Here is a 21,861-nt window from a genome sequence, read left to right on the forward strand (position 1 = left end):
GAAGACAGTCAACAAATGTAGACAGATGTAGACAGTTAATTGTAGACAGTCAACAGATGTAGCCAGATGTAGACACTCAACAGATGTAGACAGATGTAGAGTCAACAGATGTAGACAGTCAGATGTAGACAGTCAACAGATGTAGACAGTCAGATGTACAGTCAACAGATGTAGACAGATATAGACAGTCAGATGTAGACAGTCAACAGATGTAGACAGATAGACAGTCAGATGTACAGTCAACAGATGTAGACAATCAATTGTAGACAGTCAGATGTCGACAGTCAGATGTCGACAGTCATTTGTAGACAGTCATTTGTAGACAGTCATTTGTAGACAGTCAACAGATGTAGCCAAATGTAGACAGTCAACAGATGTAGTGAGATGTAGACGGTCAACAGGTGTACAGTCAACAACTGTCGACAGATGTAGCCAGTCAACAGATGTAGACATATGTAGCCAGATGTAGACAGTCAACAGATGTAGACAGGTGTAGACAGTCAACAGATTCAGCCAGTCAACAGATGTAAACATATGTAGCCAGATGTAGACAGTCAACAGATGTAGACAGGTGTAGACAGGTGTAGCCAGTCAACAGGTGTAGACAGGTGTAGACAGGTGTAGCCAGTCAACAGGTGTAGACAGGTGTAGACAGGTGTAGCCAGTCAACAGGTGTAGACAGGTGTAGCCAGTCAACAGGTGTAGACAGGTGTAGCCAGTCAACAGGTGTAGACAGGTGTAGCCAGTCAACAGGTGTAGACAGGTGTAGCCAGTCAACAGGTGTAGACAGGTGTAGCCAGTCAACAGGTGTAGACAGGTGTAGCCAGATGTAGACAGTCAACAGATGTAGACAGTCAGATGTAGACAGTCAACAGATGTAGACAGTCAGATGTAGACAGTCAACAGATGTAGACAGTCATTTGTAGACAGTCATTTGTAGACAGTCAGATGTAGCCAAATGTAGACAGTCAGATGTAGTGAGATGTAGACGGTCAACAGATGTAGCCAGTCAACAGATGTAGACATATGTAGCCAGATGTAGACATATGTAGCCAGATGTAGACAGTCAACAGGTGTAGACAGGTGTAGACAGTCAACAGGTGTAGACAGTCAACAGGTGTAGACAGTCAACAGATGTAGACAGATGTAGAGAGTCAACAGATGTACAGTCATATGTCGACAGTCATTTGTAGACAGTCAACAGATGTAGCCAAATGTACAGTCAACAGATGTAGTGAGATGTAGACGGTCAACAGATGTAGCCAGTCAACAGGTGTAGACAGGTGTAGCCAGATGTAGACAGTCAACAGATGTAGACAGTCAGATGTAGACAGTCAACAGATGTAGACAGTCAGATGTAGACAGTCAGATGTAGACAGTCAACAGATGTAGACAATCAGATGTCGACAGTCATTTGTAGACAGTCATTTGTAGACAGTCAGATGTAGCCAAATGTAGACAGTCAGATGTAGTGAGATGTAGACGGTCAACAGATGTAGCCAGTCAACAGATGTAGACAGGTGTAGACAGGTGTAGCCAGTCAACAGGTGTAGACAGGTGTAGACAGGTGTAGCCAGTCAACAGGTGTAGACAGGTGTAGACAGGTGTAGCCAGTCAACAGGTGTAGACAGGTGTAGCCAGTCAACAGGTGTAGACAGGTGTAGCCAGTCAACAGGTGTAGACAGGTGTAGCCAGTCAACAGGTGTAGACAGGTGTAGCCAGTCAACAGGTGTAGACAGGTGTAGCCAGTCAACAGGTGTAGACAGGTGTAGCCAGTCAACAGGTGTAGACAGGTGTAGCCAGATGTAGACAGTCAACAGATGTAGACAGTCAGATGTAGACAGTCAACAGATGTAGACAGTCAGATGTAGACAGTCAACAGATGTAGACAGTCATTTGTAGACAGTCATTTGTAGACAGTCAGATGTAGCCAAATGTAGACAGTCAGATGTAGTGAGATGTAGACGGTCAACAGATGTAGCCAGTCAACAGATGTAGACATATGTAGCCAGATGTAGACATATGTAGCCAGATGTAGACATATGTAGCCAGATGTAGACAGTCAACAGGTGTAGACAGGTGTAGACAGTCAACAGGTGTAGACAGTCAACAGGTGTAGACAGTCAACAGATGTAGACAGATGTAGAGAGTCAACAGATGTACAGTCATATGTCGACAGTCATTTGTAGACAGTCAACAGATGTAGCCAAATGTACAGTCAACAGATGTAGTGAAATGTAGACGGTCAACAGATGTAGCCAGTCAACAGGTGTAGACAGGTGTAGCCAGATGTAGACAGTCAACAGATGTAGACAGTCAGATGTAGACAGTCAACAGATGTAGACAGTCAGATGTAGACAGTCAGATGTAGACAGTCAACAGATGTAGACAATCAGATGTCGACAGTCATTTGTAGACAGTCATTTGTAGACAGTCAGATGTAGCCAAATGTAGACAGTCAGATGTAGTGAGATGTAGACGGTCAACAGATGTAGCCAGTCAACAGATGTAGACAGGTGTAGACAGGTGTAGCCAGTCAACAGGTGTAGACAGGTGTAGACAGGTGTAGCCAGTCAACAGGTGTAGACAGGTGTAGACAGGTGTAGCCAGTCAACAGGTGTAGACAGGTGTAGCCAGTCAACAGGTGTAGACAGGTGTAGCCAGTCAACAGGTGTAGACAGGTGTAGCCAGTCAACAGGTGTAGACAGGTGTAGCCAGTCAACAGGTGTAGACAGGTGTAGCCAGTCAACAGGTGTAGACAGGTGTAGCCAGTCAACAGGTGTAGACAGGTGTAGCCAGATGTAGACAGTCAACAGATGTAGACAGTCAGATGTAGACAGTCAACAGATGTAGACAGTCAGATGTAGACAGTCAACAGATGTAGACAGTCATTTGTAGACAGTCATTTGTAGACAGTCAGATGTAGCCAAATGTAGACAGTCAGATGTAGTGAGATGTAGACGGTCAACAGATGTAGCCAGTCAACAGATGTAGACATATGTAGCCAGATGTAGACATATGTAGCCAGATGTAGACATATGTAGCCAGATGTAGACAGTCAACAGGTGTAGACAGGTGTAGACAGTCAACAGGTGTAGACAGTCAACAGGTGTAGACAGTCAACAGATGTAGACAGATGTAGAGAGTCAACAGATGTACAGTCATATGTCGACAGTCATTTGTAGACAGTCAACAGATGTAGCCAAATGTACAGTCAACAGATGTAGTGAGATGTAGACGGTCAACAGATGTAGCCAGTCAACAGGTGTAGACAGGTGTAGCCAGATGTAGACAGTCAACAGATGTAGACAGTCAGATGTAGACAGTCAACAGATGTAGACAGTCAGATGTAGACAGTCAGATGTAGACAGTCAACAGATGTAGACAATCAGATGTCGACAGTCATTTGTAGACAGTCATTTGTAGACAGTCAGATGTAGCCAAATGTAGACAGTCAGATGTAGTGAGATGTAGACGGTCAACAGATGTAGCCAGTCAACAGATGTAGACATATGTAGCCAGATGTAGACATATGTAGCCAGATGTAGACAGTCAACAGGTGTAGACAGGTGTAGACAGTCAACAGGTGTAGACAGTCAACAGGTGTAGACAGTCAACAGATGTAGACAGATGTAGAGAGTCAACAGATGTACAGTCATATGTCGACAGTCATTTGTAGACAGTCAACAGATGTAGCCAAATGTAGACAGTCAACAGATGTAGTGAGATGTAGACGGTCAACAGATGTAGCCAGTCAACAGGTGTAGACAGTCAACAACTGTCGAACAGATGTAGCCAGTCAACAGATGTAGCCAGTCAACAGATGTAGACATATGTAGCCAGATATAGACAGTCAACAGATGTAGTGAGATGTAGACGGTCGACAGATGTAGCCAGTCAACAGATGTAGACATATGTAGCCAGATGTAGACAGTCAACAGATGTAGACAGGTGTAGACAGTCAACAGATGTAGTGAGATGTAGACGGTCGACAGATGTAGCCAGTCAACAGATGTAGACATATGTAGCCAGTCAACAGATGTAGACATATGTAGCCAGTCAACAGATGTAGACATATGTAGCCAGTCAACAGATGTAGACAGATGTAGCCAGTCAACAGATGTAGACAGTCAACAGATGTAGACAGATGTAGACAGTCAACAGTTGTAGACAGATGTAGACAGTCAACAGTTGTAGACAGATGTAGCCAGTCAACAGATGTACTATTCACAGATGTAGACAGATGTAGACAGTCAACAGATGTAGACAGAACCCATGACTGGGTTTTTTACTCTAATGGTAAATAAAACACCAACTGTAAAGTGATTACCCCGTGTACCTGTTGACAAGGAAGCCAGCTTGAGACAAACGTGCAGCAGTTTCTCCAGTCGGGACATAACTTGCTGTGGCAGGTTTTCACTCCCAGGTGAGCGCTACAGAGCAGCCTCCCCAGTCTTTATCACTTCCAGAGTGTTGATGGGAAACTATTGCCCTGTAGGGATGGGCCAAGTGAACTAGCACGCTTCCTCCCGAGCACAACTTACACAACACAGGAAGTAAGGCTGGCGTGTTGTGGGGCAACTTCCACAACACAGCTGGAAGTAAGATGTTGGGCGGCATGCGTGCACGCACACACACACACACACGGCAAAGCGGGTTGTGTGTATGTGTGTGTGTGACTGTTATGGTTGCACAGACAGCTGCCACCTAGCCTGGCGCCATCCCACCACAACTAACCTTCTAAAATCTTCCACTACAGAAAAAACACAAGAGGAACTTGAAATGAAATTCACTCTTCTTTCTCACAGTGTAATATAAGCCTTGAACAACCAGTTCTACTTTTAAAATAGTACTTCTCTCCCTAGCGTCTAGTCAACTAAAATAAACTGATAGTGAGTCATGTGGGTCGGGCTGGGTCCTACATTAGTGGCCCAGGCAAAGGAACGATGAGGGCCTCCAGGTCTTGTGTATGTCATGTACATGGTCTGAAATCTTTGGGGAATAAAACACTAGTACATCTAATCTCAGGGGAAGCGGGCTGCCAAACACGCCTGTGGCTGCAAGATCACAGCAGTCCCTTGCTGTAAACAGAAGAGGATGGCCACATGGCCCTACTAATGCCAAACAGATCCCCCTGTATTAAGCCCGATGGAAAATATATCTGCTAGCTAGAGGGACCCACATTAAGCCATTTTGATGTATCTTATTCCAAAACAGTTTGAGTCGTGCGTGCCCTCCCTCTACCAAAATATAGTGTAGGTATGTAGGTAGAATAAGTCCTGCTGCTGGCTCCAAAGTTGCATTGCCAGTAATAATTATTTCATGTTTCCTTTATGGACTGTGCTTAGGCCCCTGAGGGAATCTCTCCCCATCTGTTCTGGGCCAAATGGGCCAAGCCGTAAATCACATGCAGTCAGTCCCGAGCCTGTCAGAGTTGAGAAACGGAGACCAGAGACGAATGCATGACTATGAACTGCAGGTTCCCCAATAGGTTGATCACTTGCGTCAATACCAATACAAGGTAAAGTCATTTCATCGTAAACTCACTTTTCTAATTTAAGGAGATAATTGAGCCCTGTGAGGCCAAGCTTAGCCTCGACCAACACAAAAATAGCATCTAGTTCTTCCTACATGTACATATTACCTCAATTACCTCAACTAACCGGTGCCCCCGCACATTAACTCTGTACCGGTACCCCCTGTATATAGCCTCGCTATTGTTATTTTACTGCTGCTGTTAGATTATTTGTTATTTTACATTTTTCTACTTATCTATTTTTTACTTAAGATAAAATAAAAATGCGTTAAAGCATTGTTGGTCTTAAGTAAGCATTTCCCTGTAAGGTCTACACCTGTTGTTTTCGGGCGCATGTGACAAATACAATTTGATTTGATTAGTTAGTGACACAAGACTGCTCATGGATATCCTTGTCCACTAGTGGATTTCTTGAAACTAAACAGATAAAAAGTATTCACAAGAAAATAAGGCTAGACTATGTGGCCAAAATATCACATTACGATATTAGTCATATTTTTTTGACTGTATTTTATGTTTCTGAATAGTAAAAGTTCTAAATAATGTTTAATGAGTAGTGCATAACCCTAAGATGGCAACACATGATGTCTAAGTGGTTTTAATTGCTTTCTCCATTCTGATGGTTTTATACTCAACCAAACTAGGACAAAACCGACAGTGAAGTAGTCCAATTTGTAGAACTAAATTTGTTTTGTTGCACTGTATCAACATAGACTGTATTCTAAAAATCCATACCGGTATGTGGTTGGTTGCCGTGTTAAAATTGCTTTTTTTTCTGAGCTGTGAGAGACAACTAGTGTCGAACAACATAGTTTTTCCCTTTTTTCTTTTTTAGGGCACTTTCTTCTTTTAACATTCTTGGAAGGGGCAGCAGGGGGTTTGCACAAGCACTAAACGCTAATAGGAGTGTTGTGTCATAGGCAGGAAGCTGAGGAGTAATTTGCCTCAGACAGTGTCGACGAAGCCCTGAGGGGGGCTCTTACTTTTTAGGGCCCTGGAATGACAACAGCTTCACTGTACAGCTGTGGTAGCTAGCTGCTATTGGAGGGGGCTTGAAACAAGAGTTTAGACCAAGCGCTCAGATGCACAACACTGCTTTTCTTTTACCATTTCCTCCAGTCCTTTTCACAACATACTCAGCCCCAACCCCCTGTTCTTCGTGAAAGACAATGACAAGACAGCTTTTCTTGTTATTAGCCTTTAGGGTATAATGAAAAGTCCTATTCTCTGTGTATTGGGTAACCAAAACAAATGGTATTTATAGCCTATATAGAAGGATAATTGAGGTGAAACAGGAATTGTTTGAGTCATTCTAAAAATGCTTAATCCTGTCATCAATGCTTTCTTATCAAGTGTACAATTGAGAGATCTGAGATAGGAAAATCAGGCACATTTAGTAGTCTTTTTAAGAACATACGGTATCAGTCATGCCCATTGTCTGCATAGCACAAAGAATGAGTTGGTATAGCTTGAAGAGAAGCAGTCTCTGAGCAGTGCTGTTGACTTTAGGACTTCACACTGTCATAAATAACATGGGAACCCCCCTAACACCACGCAGGTTGACGTTTATTATCATGAGTCTTGTCCTGGAGGCAGAACTGAGCAATTTCCCCTTTGATAGGCCAGCTGCAAAGTCAACATTGTCTATAATAATTCATGATTTTTTGTTGTTGTTGATTTTTGGTCTTAATATAAGGTTAGGGTTATGCATTAGGATAAGCAAAGTGGTTAAGGTTAAAATCAAATTTTATGACCTTGTGGCTGTGCCAGCTAGTGACCACACTGCAGTGCTGCTTCCAGAACAAGATTCATGACTAAAACCTCTAACCTGCTAACACCGCAGGACACTGGGAAAGTAAATGAGTCTAAACAAACGTGCTCCCAACAGACTCACCCCTGCACTTCATAGATGTCAAGGGGAAACGTCTCAACTGGCACCCTATACCCTATATAGTGCACTACTTTTGACTAGGGGACATAGGGCTCAAGATTTATAAAAGAAAAAAAAAGAGTGCCCTATGTAGGGACTAGGGCGCCATTTGGGACACAAACAAGGATACCGGGGGAGAATGGAGGGGGGGGGGGGGGGGGGGGCTTGACTCCCTCTAGTGCATAGGGAATGAAGGGTAGATCCGATTATATACATTTCCATAAAGGCATAGCTTCCATAAACCACCAACCGGGTGAAACTGCAAGGCTTCCAGAAACTAAAAGTGTGCGTCGTCAAGTTTCTCCCGAAAGGGGAGGGACGGAGCCAGGGGACTTGACCATGAACAGCCACGGGTCACAGTCCCATTCTGCTGCTAATGTTCCCCGTCTGGGGAGATTTTTTTTATGGCTTACTTTACACACTCAGGCCCTTGGCAGATCCATATGGAAATTACTAAATTACCTTCCAGTTTTTTATAAGTGTGGTCGCTTTTGATTTTGTTCGACTTGCATTTCCTTCCAAAGTTCCACAAAACCCCATCAAAAAGGGAGGGGCCAGGCAAGGCTTGTACTTGGAATATGCTTCATTGTGGAGTGGGTGCTGGGGGTTCAAAACAACAGCTTTTTTATGTCTAAACAAAGTCATCCATGTCAAAACTCTGCTTCTCGTGCACCGCCGGTACCATCATTCTTATACTGTAACTAAAAGGGTAGAGCGCATGAGACACATTTACAAAGAAGTAGGGCTGGGCGATATGGCCAAAAAATCATAGCACAGTTTTTTTTGTTTTTTTATTTGACGGTATGTAACGTATTTTATGTTTTTTAATAATAAAAGTTATACATTTGCTTTATGAGTAGTGCGTGACCCTAAGTGATTTCAAATGGGTCTTCCTCCATTCTGATTGTTTTTATACTTTTCAATTCAACCCAAAATATATTTTTTGGCATTTTCATCAATTTCTGCACTCACTTGGTATTATTTTCACACTGCCACGTAGGGCTGCAGAATATGGGCAAACAATCTAGGCTTTATTTTTAACCAAATGTTGCAACTGCGATTTCACTTGCGATTTACAGCAAAACACTTGGGTGAACTGTTGAAATCATGGCAATATAATTAAATTATAGTTAGAATATATTAGTGGGCACTAATAATATGGTGTTGTTTGAGATGACAATGAATGAAAATGCCAGGGAGGAGTTATTGTGACAGGGTAGGAAACAAAGTGTTGACAAGTGTTTCCTAGGGGACCCTATAATTTTTGACTACATTGAATGTTTTCCCTTTGTTACTTCATAGCTAACATATTCTTGCTTCACGTATTCCTCTTTGATTTAGAAGATACTGTGGCACAAAAAACATGCTGATTTAGGTCTACACCATCACTTATATTATCAGGATGTATTGCTAATTACGTTTGCTCTTTACTCAGTACATTTATTAGCTAGCGATTAGCATTAGTGGCTAACAATACAGCAGCCAACAAGATTTAGGCCCAACTTGCTAAGAAAAGACAAGCTAGCTGTTTGCAGATGTAAGAAACACAAGCTGATAGTGTAATTATAGAACGCTAGTTGATTTATATTAAGAAGCAAAGTGAAAACAGCATCGTTGTTATCAACATTGTTGCATGTGCTGCATTGACCGTGCAGACTGAACGCAAGTGTCTCGTAGTCGAGGAACAACTAATGCGCTCCTTGAGTGTCAGGGGGCGGGGCTAGTTCTGTGTTGAAGGCAGCATAGAGAGAGCTGAGAGAGATGACTCAAGTAGGGAAGTAAACTATAAAAATGGTCATTACACACGGCGTAACACATTTAATAAACCAAAACATTCAAATAGCATTAAAGGGTGAAGTAAAAGCCCAAACTGGTCTGTGCATCAATACCGGTATATCGGAATATACGGTATACCGCCCAGACCTACAAAGAAGCTTGTAATAAACAATTCTGCAACTCATCCAAAAAACGTAAATGCTCTGGAATCATCATGTGTCTTGGGCTGTGATGTCTAGAGGAGTAAATAGCTATGGGGGTTATAGGAATCCAGTTTATCACATCATGTAATTCTTTTACAATGAAGTTAAGGACAAAAGGTTCAGTGCTAGCTGTCAGTAACCCAAATTAAATGATATGAAATGAAATTCTGAAAACCCTCAATTTCTACACATCTGAAAGTCATACATGGCAAAATGAAATTACTCTGCAAACAGCCAGTTGCAACACATTGTGCAATTTATGACTCGACTGAAACGCTAAAATATTAGTGTGCGGATGGTGTAAACCATAATCAACATGGCTAAACCATCTGCAAACAGACCTCAAGTACCACAACATCCGGGGAAACTTGGAAAACAGCAAAACACAATGCCGCTGACCGCCAGAACAGCCAGAAAAACACAATAACCCCATAAATGCAAGTTGACAGTAACTAGAGACCGGTGGTGTTTCTTAGGCCTACTTACAGTATGCCTTTTCCTGTAATAGATAGATCTAACATTTGCATTGTGGGATTATTTTGCCCTTAGAAACTGGTCCAAGGCCAGTTTTGTTGTAAAGCTCAAAAGACTGGCATTAGAGGAGCTGACCCCAGATCTGTTTGTCAGGACAGAGGGTTATTGGAACTGGGATAGCACTGTCTGAACTACTCTGTGGAGGTTGCCTAGGGGCTTATGGGGCTGCTGGTAGACAGAATGAAACACACACACACACTTCTGGTATGCCCTCTGGCTGAGACCCACATCTCTGCCACTTCAAACCCTTGAGCCCGCTCCAAATGTGGGTCTGATTAGGACTCAGCGCCCCTATGCTAAAAGACAAGCAGCTTCATTTCTCACACCAGTGACTACACGTTTACAGATTCTGTTTCACAACCATTGTGCTACCAAAGTGTCATATGGGTACAGAGCTTTTAGATTTCCATCAGACCTATTTGACCATGTTTCCAGTTAATCACTGCATAAAAACCTCAGATCGTACTTTGACAGATAGCGAAAACCGAAAGTCGGTCTCATAAGGGAGGTGAAAAGGTGAAACCGAGACTGTCAGACTTCCTGTTTTGAATCCAAGTCCTAAAATACAGGTCTATGGATCGGAATTTGGTGAAGACTTGGCAGAAGCGAAAAACAGATGCTAAGCTGCCAACCAGGCTGATAATGTAGATTCCACACATGAAACCAGTAAGACCTGAGGACTGACTACACTTGGCTAGTCTCTCTCACCTCTGGCCAGGTATGATGCTCTGTCTGTACATTGTGTCTGTCCACTGGTACCATATTTGGTTATGGATGGATGACCACCAAATGAAAGGTGATCCACAAGTGAAAGAGTTCCACTCTTGTGCTGCGTGTTTGGATTCATGTGATACCTATGTAAATTAATTCAGTGTAAATTCAGTGTAATTCTTTATGTAAAACACAAAGGAGCCAGTCTTGTTATTAATTCAGACACACTCTCTCAAAGCACAGGGAACAAGTTGTTTGGCCTCCCTCTGTAAATGTCCACACACAGGTTGTGATTGAATGGGGCACTTAGATGTTAAGAGTTTGAAGGAAGGCACAGTTAGGAAATTAGCTGGACAGCTTCGCACCATTCCAGATCCATGCAGAATGATGATGAAATGATGAAAAAAAAACATGCAGAATGATGATCTGCCGTTCTTTCGGCACTGTGTTTTAGGGACCACCTTGCCTACATTTTCACCCGTTGTTACAAGTACAATCGGTTTGCAGATTACGGCCTGCACTCTGTTCAGAGGTGCTAAGTACTCTCGGCCAGCGTGTACATGCCTTTACACTTATCAAATCCTACTGCCCTTTCAATACCCTCATATTAACAACGTATTGAGTAAATCCCAACCAGATATTGCCATACAATGGGATTAATGTGAGCTGTTAAGAAAACACAATCATTACGGGGGACTGTGAGTAGCCAAAACGGGATTAGTAGTAGTAGTAGTAGTAGTGATATTAGTAGCAGTAGTAATAGTAGTAGTAGTAGTAGTAGTAGTAGTAGTAGTAGTAGTAGTAGTAGTAGTAATAGTAGCAGTGATAATAGTAGTAGCAGCAGTAATAGTTGCAGTAGTGATAACAGTAGTAGTAGTAGTGATAGTAGCAGTGATAGTAGTAGCAGTAGCAGTGGTGATAGTGGCAGTAGTAGTAGTGATAGTAGTAGTAGTAGTAATAGTAGTGATAGTAGTAGTAATAGTAGCAGCAGCGGTGATAGTCGCAGTAGTAGCAGTGGTGATAGTAGCAGTAGTAGTAGTAGAGTAGTAGTAGTGGTAGTAGTAGTGATAGTAGTAGTGAAAGAAGCAGTGATAGTAGTGATAGCAGTAGTAGCAGCAGTAATAGTAGTGATAGTAGCTGTAGTAGTAGTAGTGATAGTAGCTGTAGTAGTAGTGATAGTAGTAGTAGTTCTAGTAATAGTGGCAGTAGTAATAGTAGTGGTAATAATAGTAGTATCGCAGTAGTAATAATGTTAGTAATAATAGTGGTAGTAGTAATAGGCATAATAGAGGTCGGAGTGGTAGTACTAATAGTAGTAGTAATAGTGGTAGTAGTAATAGCAGTAGCAGTAGTAATAGTAGTAGTAGCAGTAACAGTAGTAGTAGTGGTGGTAGTAGTAATATCAGTAGTAGTAGCAATATTCGTAGTAATAGTAGTAGTAGTAATAATAGCAGTAGTGGTAATATTAGTAGTAGTAGTGGTGTAGTAGTTCCTATCCTAGGAATACCTAGGATAGGATAAAGTAATCCTTCTAACCCCCCCCCCCCCCCCCTTAAATGAGTTAGATGCACTATTGTAAAGTGGTTGTTCCACTGGATATCATAAGGTGAATGCACCAATTTGTAAGTCGCTCTGGATAAGAGCGTCTGCTAAATGACTTAAATGTAAAATGTAAATGTGATAGTAGCAGTAGTAGTAGTGATAGTACTAGTAGTAGTAGTGATAGTAGTAGTAGTAGTTTTAGTAATAGTGGTAGTTAAAATAGTAGTAATAGTGGTAATAGTAGTAATAATAGTAGTAGTAGTAACAGTAGTCGTAGTGGTGGTAGTAGTAGTAGCAGTAACAGTAGCAGTAGTGGTGGTAGTAGTAATATCAGTAGTAGTAGCAATATTCGTAGTAATAGTAGTAGTAATAGGGGTAGTAGTAATAGTAGCGGTAGTAGTAATAGTGGTAATAGTGGTAGGAGTAATAGTAGTAGTAGCGGTGGTAGTGGTAATAGCAGTATTAACAGTAGTATTAATAGTAATACTGGTAGTAGTAATAGTAAATAGTAGTAGTAAGTAGCAGTAGTATCAGTAGCAGTAGTAGTAGTAATAGTAGTAGTATTGGTAGTAGTGGAAGTAGTAATAGTTGTAGCAATAGTGGTAGTAGTAATGGTAATAATAGTAGTAGTAGTAGTATTGGTAGTAGTGGAAGTAGTAATAGTAATAGTAGTATTAGTAGTAGTAGTAGTGGTAGTAGTAATAGTGGTAGTAGTAGTATTGGTGGTAGTAATAGTAATAGTAGTAGTAATAGTAGTAGTAGTAGTAATAATAGTCGTGGTAGGAGTAGTAGTAGTAGTCGTAGTAATAGTAGTAGTAATAGGGATAGTAGTAATAGTAGTGGTAGCAGTAATAGTGGTAGTAGTAATAGTTGTATTAATAGTGGCAGTAAAAAATTGTATTAGCAGTAATAGTAGTAGTAGTGGTGGTAGTAGTAACAGTAGTGGTAATAGTAATATCAGTAGTAATAGCAATATTCGTAGTAATAGTAGTAGTAATAGGGGTAGTAGTAATAGTAGCGGTAGTAGTAATAGTGGTAATAGTGGTAGGAGTAATAGTAGTAGTAGCGGTGGTAGTGGTAATAGCAATATTAACAGTAGTATTAATAGTAATACTGGTAGTAGTAATAGTAAATAGTAGTAGTAAGTAGCAGTAGTATCAGTAGCAGTAGTAGTAGTAGTAGAGTAGAGGTGATAGTAGTAGTAATAGTAATAGTTGTAGCAATAGTGGTAGTAGTAATGGTAATAATAGTAGTAATAGTAATAGTAGTATTAGTAGTATTGGTAGTAGTAGTGGTAGTAGTAATAGTAATAGTGGTAGTAGTAGTATTGGTGGTAGTAATAGTAGTAGTAGTAATAATAGTCGTGGTAGTAGTAGCAGTAGTCGTAGTAATAGTAGTAGCAATAGGGATAGTAGTAATAGTAGTGGTAGCAGTAATAGTGGTAGTAGTAATAGTTGTATTAATAGTGGCAGTAAAAAAATAGTATTAGCAGTAATAGTAGTAGTAGTGGTGGTAGTAGTAATAGCAGTAGTAACAGTAGTAGTAATAGTGGTAAGTAGCATTAATAATAGTAGCAGTGGTAGTAGTAATGGTAATAGTAGTAGTAGTAGTAATAGTATTGGTAGTAGTGGAAGTAGTAATAGTAGTAATAGTAGTAGTAGTAGTAGTAATAGCAGTAGTAGTTGTGGTAGTTGTAATAGCAGTAGTAGTAGTAGTAGTGGTGGTAGTAGTAATAGCAGTAGTAGTTGCAGTAATAGTAATATTGGTGGTAGTAATAGTGGTAGTAGTAATAGCAGTAGTACTAGCAGTGGTGGTTGTGGTTGTAGTAATAGTGGCAGTAGTAATATTGGTAATAGCAATAGTGGTAGTCGTGGTAGTGGTAGTAGTAATAGTGGTAGTAGTGGTAGTAGTAGTAGTGGTAGTAATAGCAGTAGTAGTGGTAGTAGTAATAGTAGCGGTAGTAGTAATAGTAGTGGCAGTAGTAATAGTAGTGGTAGTAGTAGTGGTAGTAGTACCAGTGGTAGTAATAATAGTGGTGGTAGTAATAGTAGTAGTAATAGTGGTGATAGTAATAGTAGTAGTAATAGTGGTGGTAGTAATATTAGTAGTAATAGTGGTGATAGTAATAGTAGTAGTCATAGTGGTGGTAGTAATAGCGGTATAGTGGTAGTAATAGTCATATCGTTATAGTGGTAGTAGTAGTATTAGTAATAGTGGTAATAGTAATTGCGGTATAGTGGTGGTAGTAATAATAGTGGTAGTAGTAGTATTAGTAATAGTGGTAGTAGTAATAGTGGTAGTAGTAGTATTAGTAATAGTGGTAGTAGTAGTAGTGCTAGTAGTGGAAGTAGTAGTAGTGCTGTCTTCTCTGGTTTAGATAAAGCCGTCGTTGTGGAGTAGCACTGAAGTGAGACAGACAAGGCTTTGTGGGTAATCAAAGCCAGAGATGTGCATAGGCCCTCTGGAGACACAGGGTCAATGGAAGAGATAGGAGAGGTAAGCGTGAGCGCCATGACGTCATCAACCATGGTGGCATTTCACAACTGCTAGTACGAGTAGAGACTTCTTGGAAGTACCTGAGGTCATTGAAGAGAATGGAACATATACTAGGATGCCTTATGGTGATGGAACCCTCTAATTGAAGTAGGCTTGGATAAGTGTACGCAAGGATACCATCCAATGACTTTAACCAATTCAACCAATTCAGGTGTGTGATTTCTTCAAGGAAGGTAGGAAAGTAAGGAAGGATTTCTACCAGGGATGGTTATTTGTCTTTTTCCCGCTGAAACTGAGAGGTTACCATCTTTCAAGACCAACGTAGCCAACAAAAAGGAGGCCAAATCTGATCGTTTAGACATTCATCTAGGCCCACAGTTGGCGATGTGTAATGGTTATGCCATCCGTATAACTGATTTCATCTAGGTCTCCCTGGGAGCTAATCAGTACAAGAGACACACAGCGGGCGGCTAAGTCCCAAAATGAAACCCTTTCCCCTATATAGTGCACTACTTTTATCCAGAGCCCTATGCTATATAGGGTATAATTTGGGACACAGGTGGCGACTGTGGTAGCTTGAGGTGTGAGACTCCCATCACCCCCCTCACTCTCATTTTAGTCATTTAGCAGACGCTCTTATCCAGAGCGACTTAGGGAGTGAACGTTATTTATAATAACATGGAAAAATATATAAAAAAATTTAAAGTGACCCTCCCATATACCCAAAATAATAATTAAAACAAAGTGGATAGCAGAGAAAAAAATGTACCATTTACCCTCACTTCTTAGACCGACCAGAGCCTTAGACATGCAGTCTTAGAAAGGGTTCTTCGTCCTGCCAGCATTACATGGCAACACAGGAATGTTGATAGCACACAGGGCTGCGGGCCAGAAGGTTGTGGGTGCGCAGAAACACCGTGGACAAGAGTAGGGGTGGAATGATCTCCTTCATAGTAAAAGCATTGTATGAATTTATCATCGTATTTGCAGTCCTGAGTTTAAAAAAAAAAGCATTTTATAAAAAAGTACATTTTTTTTATTAAACCTTTATTTAACAAAAAAAGCCTTTTATAAAAAAAGTACATATTTTTTTTATTAAACCTTTATTTAGCAAAAAAAGCCTTTTATAAAAAAAGTACATATTTTTTTTATTAAACCTTTATTTAACTCGGTAAGTCAGTTAAGACCAAATTCTTATTTACAATGACGGCCTACCCCGGCCAAACCTGGACCAATTGTGCGCTGCCCTATGGGACTCCCAATCACGTCCGGATGTGATACAGCCTGGATTCAAACCAGGGTGTCTGTAGTGACGCCTCTAGCACTGAGATGCAGTGCCTTATACCGCTGCGCCACTCGGGAGACCAAGCCCAATTTTAGCATAATCTTTTTTTGAATACCACACAAATTACCGAAATTAGAGGATAAGAACAGAGAGAGATATAGGTCTATGTGTTCATCTTATATTTAGCAGCCTATAGCCTAATTTATTCTCTCAAATTGCTAGGCCGACCTCTTATTTCTTAAACAGGCTACAACACAAAGCTTTCTTGTTGTTAGTAAAGTCTAATTATAACGAAGACTGTTTGAATGAATTATGTCTACTCAAATTTGCCTACTTTCAGCACCATGAGCTATGCATTTCTGATTGATTGTGCTGCTGCTTCAAGTTTCAGCACCACAATGTTAATGACTTGAATCTGGCTTATTGTGAGGTCAATAACTCTGATAAATACATCGTGGGCAAGAAACAATGTTTTTAAATCAAATCAATTATAGTAGCAGCAAGTCATCAAAGTTGACCTCCGTTCCTCCTCGTCTTCGCGCTCTCCTTCTCAAACTGAAACAGAACATAGGCTAGTCTGTGCGCAAGATAGTGCATTTTTGTTGGACTATAGAGGCCTAATCAAAAATGATTTTCAGAAGAAACCTTTGACTCTCCTCCTGAACAGCCACCGTAGGCCTACGCAGCACAGCCATTGGTTAGACAGCATACAAAAATGTTTTGGATCAGCAAGAGCAGAGCAGGCCGGGGCTCAGTGTTGGAGTATCCATTGCAGCTTAGTTTAATTTACACCATTCCAGCAGCTATCTTAGAAATATAATTTTGCTCTTTGCTTTTCCAAGCATGCACTTTATAGCCTATAGGCTATGAATCATTTGATTGAGCCCACACTAAAATAGCCTATATGCTATGAATCATTTAAATGAGGCCACACTAAATAGCCTATAGGCTATGAATCATTTGATTCCCACAGTAAGTAGGCTATGAATCATTTGACTGAGCCCACACTAAATAGCCTATTAGGCGCAATTGATATTATGCACACAGTGGAGAATCAGATATGAGTGGCATTGGGCACACATCAATATATAGCCTAAGTCAACTAATTCTAAAATATAGAAATTTCATCAATTACAATTTAAATGACCCTCCCCTGGACTAGATTTCAAAAAGACTGAACCCTCCCCTTGACTGATATTGAAAAAGCATGACCCTCTCCCATTTTCCTCCAGGTAACCATTTTGTAAATTCTGATCCATCTCTTACAGTAGTGAGTGCATACATTTTTGAAGTTTTTCATTATAGTCCCCTGTGGGAATCGAACCCACAACCCTGGCATTGCAAGTGCCATGCTCCACCAATTGAGCCACACAGGACCTCCCCCATGTGCTCGGCAGATGTGGAGGGAGGAGGACAAAAGCCTGAGCATTTCCCTCTGTACCCATGCACCCTTGATTCTGTTTTGTGGTTTAGCCCGACAATCCAGACTGTGGCCTCAAAAAAGCTCATTAATACGAAAACACTGATTTCTCTCTGCTGAGCTACAAAGTTATTTTCAGGGCCAAAAATATCTGACTTCCAATAATCAAAAAGCCCTTGAAGGGAAGAAAATCATTGTTTGAATCAAGGAATTAAAGTTTAAGAAAGTAAATATGTGGTATTTCACACCACGGATGCCCTGGCAGAACTTTAAAACGAGACTGTCACATTTAACGAACGTGTCCAAAGCGATGTTGACTTAATGTAAACATTCGACCGAGTGGTTTTGGAGGAGTAGCTCAACGCTAAACAAACATGTTCTCACAAACACAGCTAACGTTCATACAACGAGACAAACACACACATAGCTACCGGATACGAGACAAACACAGACAGACACAAAAGGGCTTTTTCTCCATCTTTCTTACAGAGTCTGTACCCTTTCACTTCTCCTTCTCACAGTGAACAGTGACTAGCTCATTGTGGGCAATGGGATCATTCATGTTCCTTCGAGATGCCATTGGGGACTCCTCCAGGGTCTAGGCTTGCTCTCGCAAACACCATTGAGCCAATTCGTCAAATCTGGTGATCGAGGGCTTCCTCAACACAACAGATTGGTTGTACATTCATCCTGGTGTTTTCTTTCCATACACAGTTGACTTTTCACCGGACTAAAAATCTACTCCGATATGTAACATAAACCTAATGAAAATACAAACCGCCTGTATTAAGCCTTCTTATACCACCATACATCATTTGTGATTATTGTGATTATTTCATGAACAGCCAAGGCTTTGTACCATTGGATGTCTAGGCTCAGGTCAACTCCATTGGACTATTACAGAGCATTCGGAAAGTGTTTCACACCCCTTTACTTTTTACACATTTTGTTGTGTTACAGTCTGAATTTAAAATGGATTAAATGGAACGTTTGTGTCACTGGCCTACACACAATACCCCATAATGTCAAAGTGGAATTATGTTTTTAGACATTTGTACAAATGTATAAAGAAATGTCAAACTGAAATGTCTTGAGTCAATAAGTATTCAACCCCTTTGTTATGGCAAGCCTAAATATGTTTAAGGAGTAAACATTTGCTTAACAAATCACATAATAAGTTGCATGGACTCACTCTGTGCAATAAGTGTTTACCATGATTTTTGAATGACAACCTCATCTCTGTATCCCACACACAGATAATTGTAAGGTCCCACAGTTGAGCAGTGAATTCCAAGCACAGATTCAACCACAAAGACCAGGGAGGTTTTCCAATGCCTCGCAAAGAAGGGCACCTATTGGTAAATGAAAAAAACAAACAGACATTGAATATCCCTTTGAGCATGGTGAAGTTACGAATTACCCTTTGGATGGTGTATCAATACATCCAGTCACTACAAAGATACAGGTGTCCTTCCTAAATCAGTTGACTGAGAGGAAGGAAACCACTCAGGGATTTCACCGTGAGGCCAATTGTGACTTTAAAACGGTTACGGAGTTTAATGGCTGTGATATGAGAAAACTGAGTATGGATCAACAACATTGTAGTTACTCCACAATAGTAAATGACAGAGTGAAAAGAAGGAAGCCTGTACAGAATAACAGAATTTTCAAACCATGCATCCTGTTTGCAATAAGGCACTAAAGTATAACTGCAAAGAAATGTGACAAAGGAATTAACTTTATGTCTTGAATACAAAGTGTTATGTTTGGGGCAAATCCTACACAACGAGTACCACTCTGCATATGTTCAAGCATGGTGGTGGCTGCATCATGTTATGGGTATGCTTGTCATCGGTATGCTTGTCATCGGCAAGGACTAGAGAGTTTAAAAAAATAACGCAATACAGCTATAAGCACAGGCAAAATCCTAGGTGAAAACCTTGTTCAGTCTGCTTTCCCACAGTCACTGGGAGACAAATTGACCTTTCAGCAGGACAATAACCTAAAACAGAAGGCCAAATATACACTGGAGTTTCTTACCAAGACAACATTGAATGTTCCTGAGTGGCCTAGTTACAGTTTTGACTTCAATCGGCTTGGAAATCTATGGAAAGACCTGAAAATGTCTGTCTAGCAGTGATCAACAACCAGCTTGACAGAGCTTGAAGATTTTTAAAGAATAATGAGCAAATATTGTACAATCCAGGTGTGCAAAGCTCTTAGACTTACCCAGAAACTCACAGCTGTATTGAGTCAGGGGTTTGAATTCTTATGTAAATTAGATATTTCTGTATTTAATTTTCAATAAATTTGCAAAAGCTTCAAAATACATGTTTTCACTTTGTCATTATGGGGTATTTGGTATTTTATTAGGATCCCCATTAGCTGTTGCAAAAGCAGCAGCTATTCTTCCTGGGGTCCACACAAAACATGAACCATGACACAACACAGAACATTAAATAGACAAGAACAGCTCAAGGACAGAACTACATATAGAAAAAAATATATGTAAAAAAGGCACACTACATATCAATACCAATACATACACACAAACTATCTAGGTCTCCCGCTTTCCCCTCCTCCCGCGTCCCCCATCCTACGGTCTCCCGCGTCCCCCATCCTACGGTCTCCCGCGTTCCCCTCCTCCCTCGTTTCCCCTCCTACGGTCTCCCTCGTTTCCCCTCCTACGGTCTCCCTCGTTTCCCCTCCTACGGTCTCCCTCGTTTCCCCTCCTACGGTCTCCCTCGTTTCCCCTCCTACGGTCTCCCTCGTTTCCCCTCCTACGGTCTCCCTCGTTTCCCCTCCTACGGTCTCCCTCGTTCCCCTCCTCCCTTTTACGGTGTGGTCTCTCTCTTTCCCCTCCTACGGTCTCCCTCGTTCCCATCCTCCCTCATTCCCATCCTCCCTCGTTCCCCTCGTTCCCATCCTCCCTCGTTCCCCTCGTTCCCCTCCTCCCTTTTACGGTGTGGTCTCTCTCTTTCCCATCCTACGGTCTCCCGCGTTCCCCTCCTCCCTCGTTTCCCCTCCTACGGTCTCCCTCGTTTCCCCTCCTACGGTCTCCCTCGTTTCCCCTCCTACGGTCTCCCTCGTTTCCCCTCCTACGGTCTCCCTCGTTTCCCCTCCTACGGTCTCCCTCGTTCCCCTCCTCCCTTTTACGGTGTGGTCTCTCTCTTTCCCCTCCTACGGTCTCCCTCTTCCCCTTCCTCTCTGTAAGGCCATTTCATAGAGCTGGATTTCAGATGAGATAGGCCCTGATTTGATCCAGACTAAAATGGAACCCATTTGACTTGGGGATTTCATCCTAGTAAGTAGGGAAAAAAACAAAATGAATGACAAATCATGGAGCGAGAGAGAAAGGCAGACAGAGAAAGAGAGAAGGAGCAACCGAGAGAGAGAGGGAGAGATTAGGAGGGTTTAGAAGTGACCAGAGGAAGTATTTACTGTCGGAACCACAGCACTGCATTAAAAACTTAAGGGCCAAGATCGCTTAAAAAAAAGAATTGTCTGTTCTTCCAACAACTGACCAAATAAGGTCTTTAAACGTATCTGTTGTTAGTACAGACAAGAACAAAACAAAATAAAAATATTTTTTACCACATTTTCTTTTAAATTAAAAGTATTGTGGTTCCACTCTTGCAATGCACTGTAATGAAATTACTATTTATTGTCCATTCTGAAAGAATTCACAGCTCCGGTGCACAAAATTGATAGCTAGGGCATGCTTCCATCCACAGCTGAATATCAGTGCTGGCTGCATTGCATTCCTGTAGCCTGCTTCCCTGGCCATGAAAGGGCCCTTTGAGAGTGGGGAGAGGAGGGCCAGACTGCTGGGGTATCAGCACAGCCTGGCGAACCTCAAGCCCCTCCTGCCAGGCTGTTCAAACTGCCTTTTGGAGAGAGGTAGGTGTGTGAGCTCTCTCTCCCTCCCTCCCTCTCTGTCTTCCTCCCTCCCTCCCCCTCCTTTGTAGTTTCTCATCCGTCAGCCCCAGGTTTCTACCCATAAGGAGGCTCCTATTAACTTCTAGATTTCTGCCCACCATTTCACTTTCAGCCCTGTGGTAAATACCTTTTGGCCTCTTATGGAAAGGACAGCAGTCCACCGGGGCTGAGGCCTGTGGAACTGCTCAGGGTGTCAAAGTGTGGATCATGAATCCTGAACCAGATGTCTCAGGAATGGTTCAAAATAGCAGTATATATTATATTACATATATATATTTTTTTTTAAGTTGTAAAATGTATTGAAATAAAAAATATTTGACCATTACATTCTAATCTACATGACAGACGAAAATTGTCAAGCAAACAGAATATTGGCCCTGAATGCTGAGATGGCAATGAGATGGCAATCTTCTCAACATATACTGCATAGCTGATGTCGGAGCCTTCAGTTAAATCATCAACTGCCCTCTAGTAGTCCAGACAGGCTAG

General features: G+C 41.4%; 1 protein-coding gene across 3 annotated transcripts in view; it reads right to left on the reverse strand.

Annotated features, from left to right (window-relative positions):
- Positions 1-21,861, reverse strand: part of ror2 (receptor tyrosine kinase-like orphan receptor 2) — a 137,215-nt gene that overhangs the window by 68,914 nt on the left and 46,440 nt on the right. Inside the window, exon 1 of one of the 3 annotated variants that reach the window (XM_071351407.1) lies at positions 4,340-4,463. The exons of the other annotated variants lie outside the window; for them this stretch is intronic. Within the exon in view, the coding sequence (XP_071207508.1) occupies positions 4,340-4,397 (58 nt within the window). The 5' untranslated portion in view covers positions 4,398-4,463. Of the gene's footprint in view, positions 1-4,339; positions 4,464-21,861 lie in introns of those variants that run through there. 3 annotated transcript variants of the gene reach the window in all.

Source organism: Salvelinus alpinus, chromosome 18 (genome assembly GCF_045679555.1).
Source record: "Salvelinus alpinus chromosome 18, SLU_Salpinus.1, whole genome shotgun sequence".
Taxonomy (NCBI): Eukaryota; Metazoa; Chordata; class Actinopteri; order Salmoniformes; family Salmonidae; genus Salvelinus; species Salvelinus alpinus.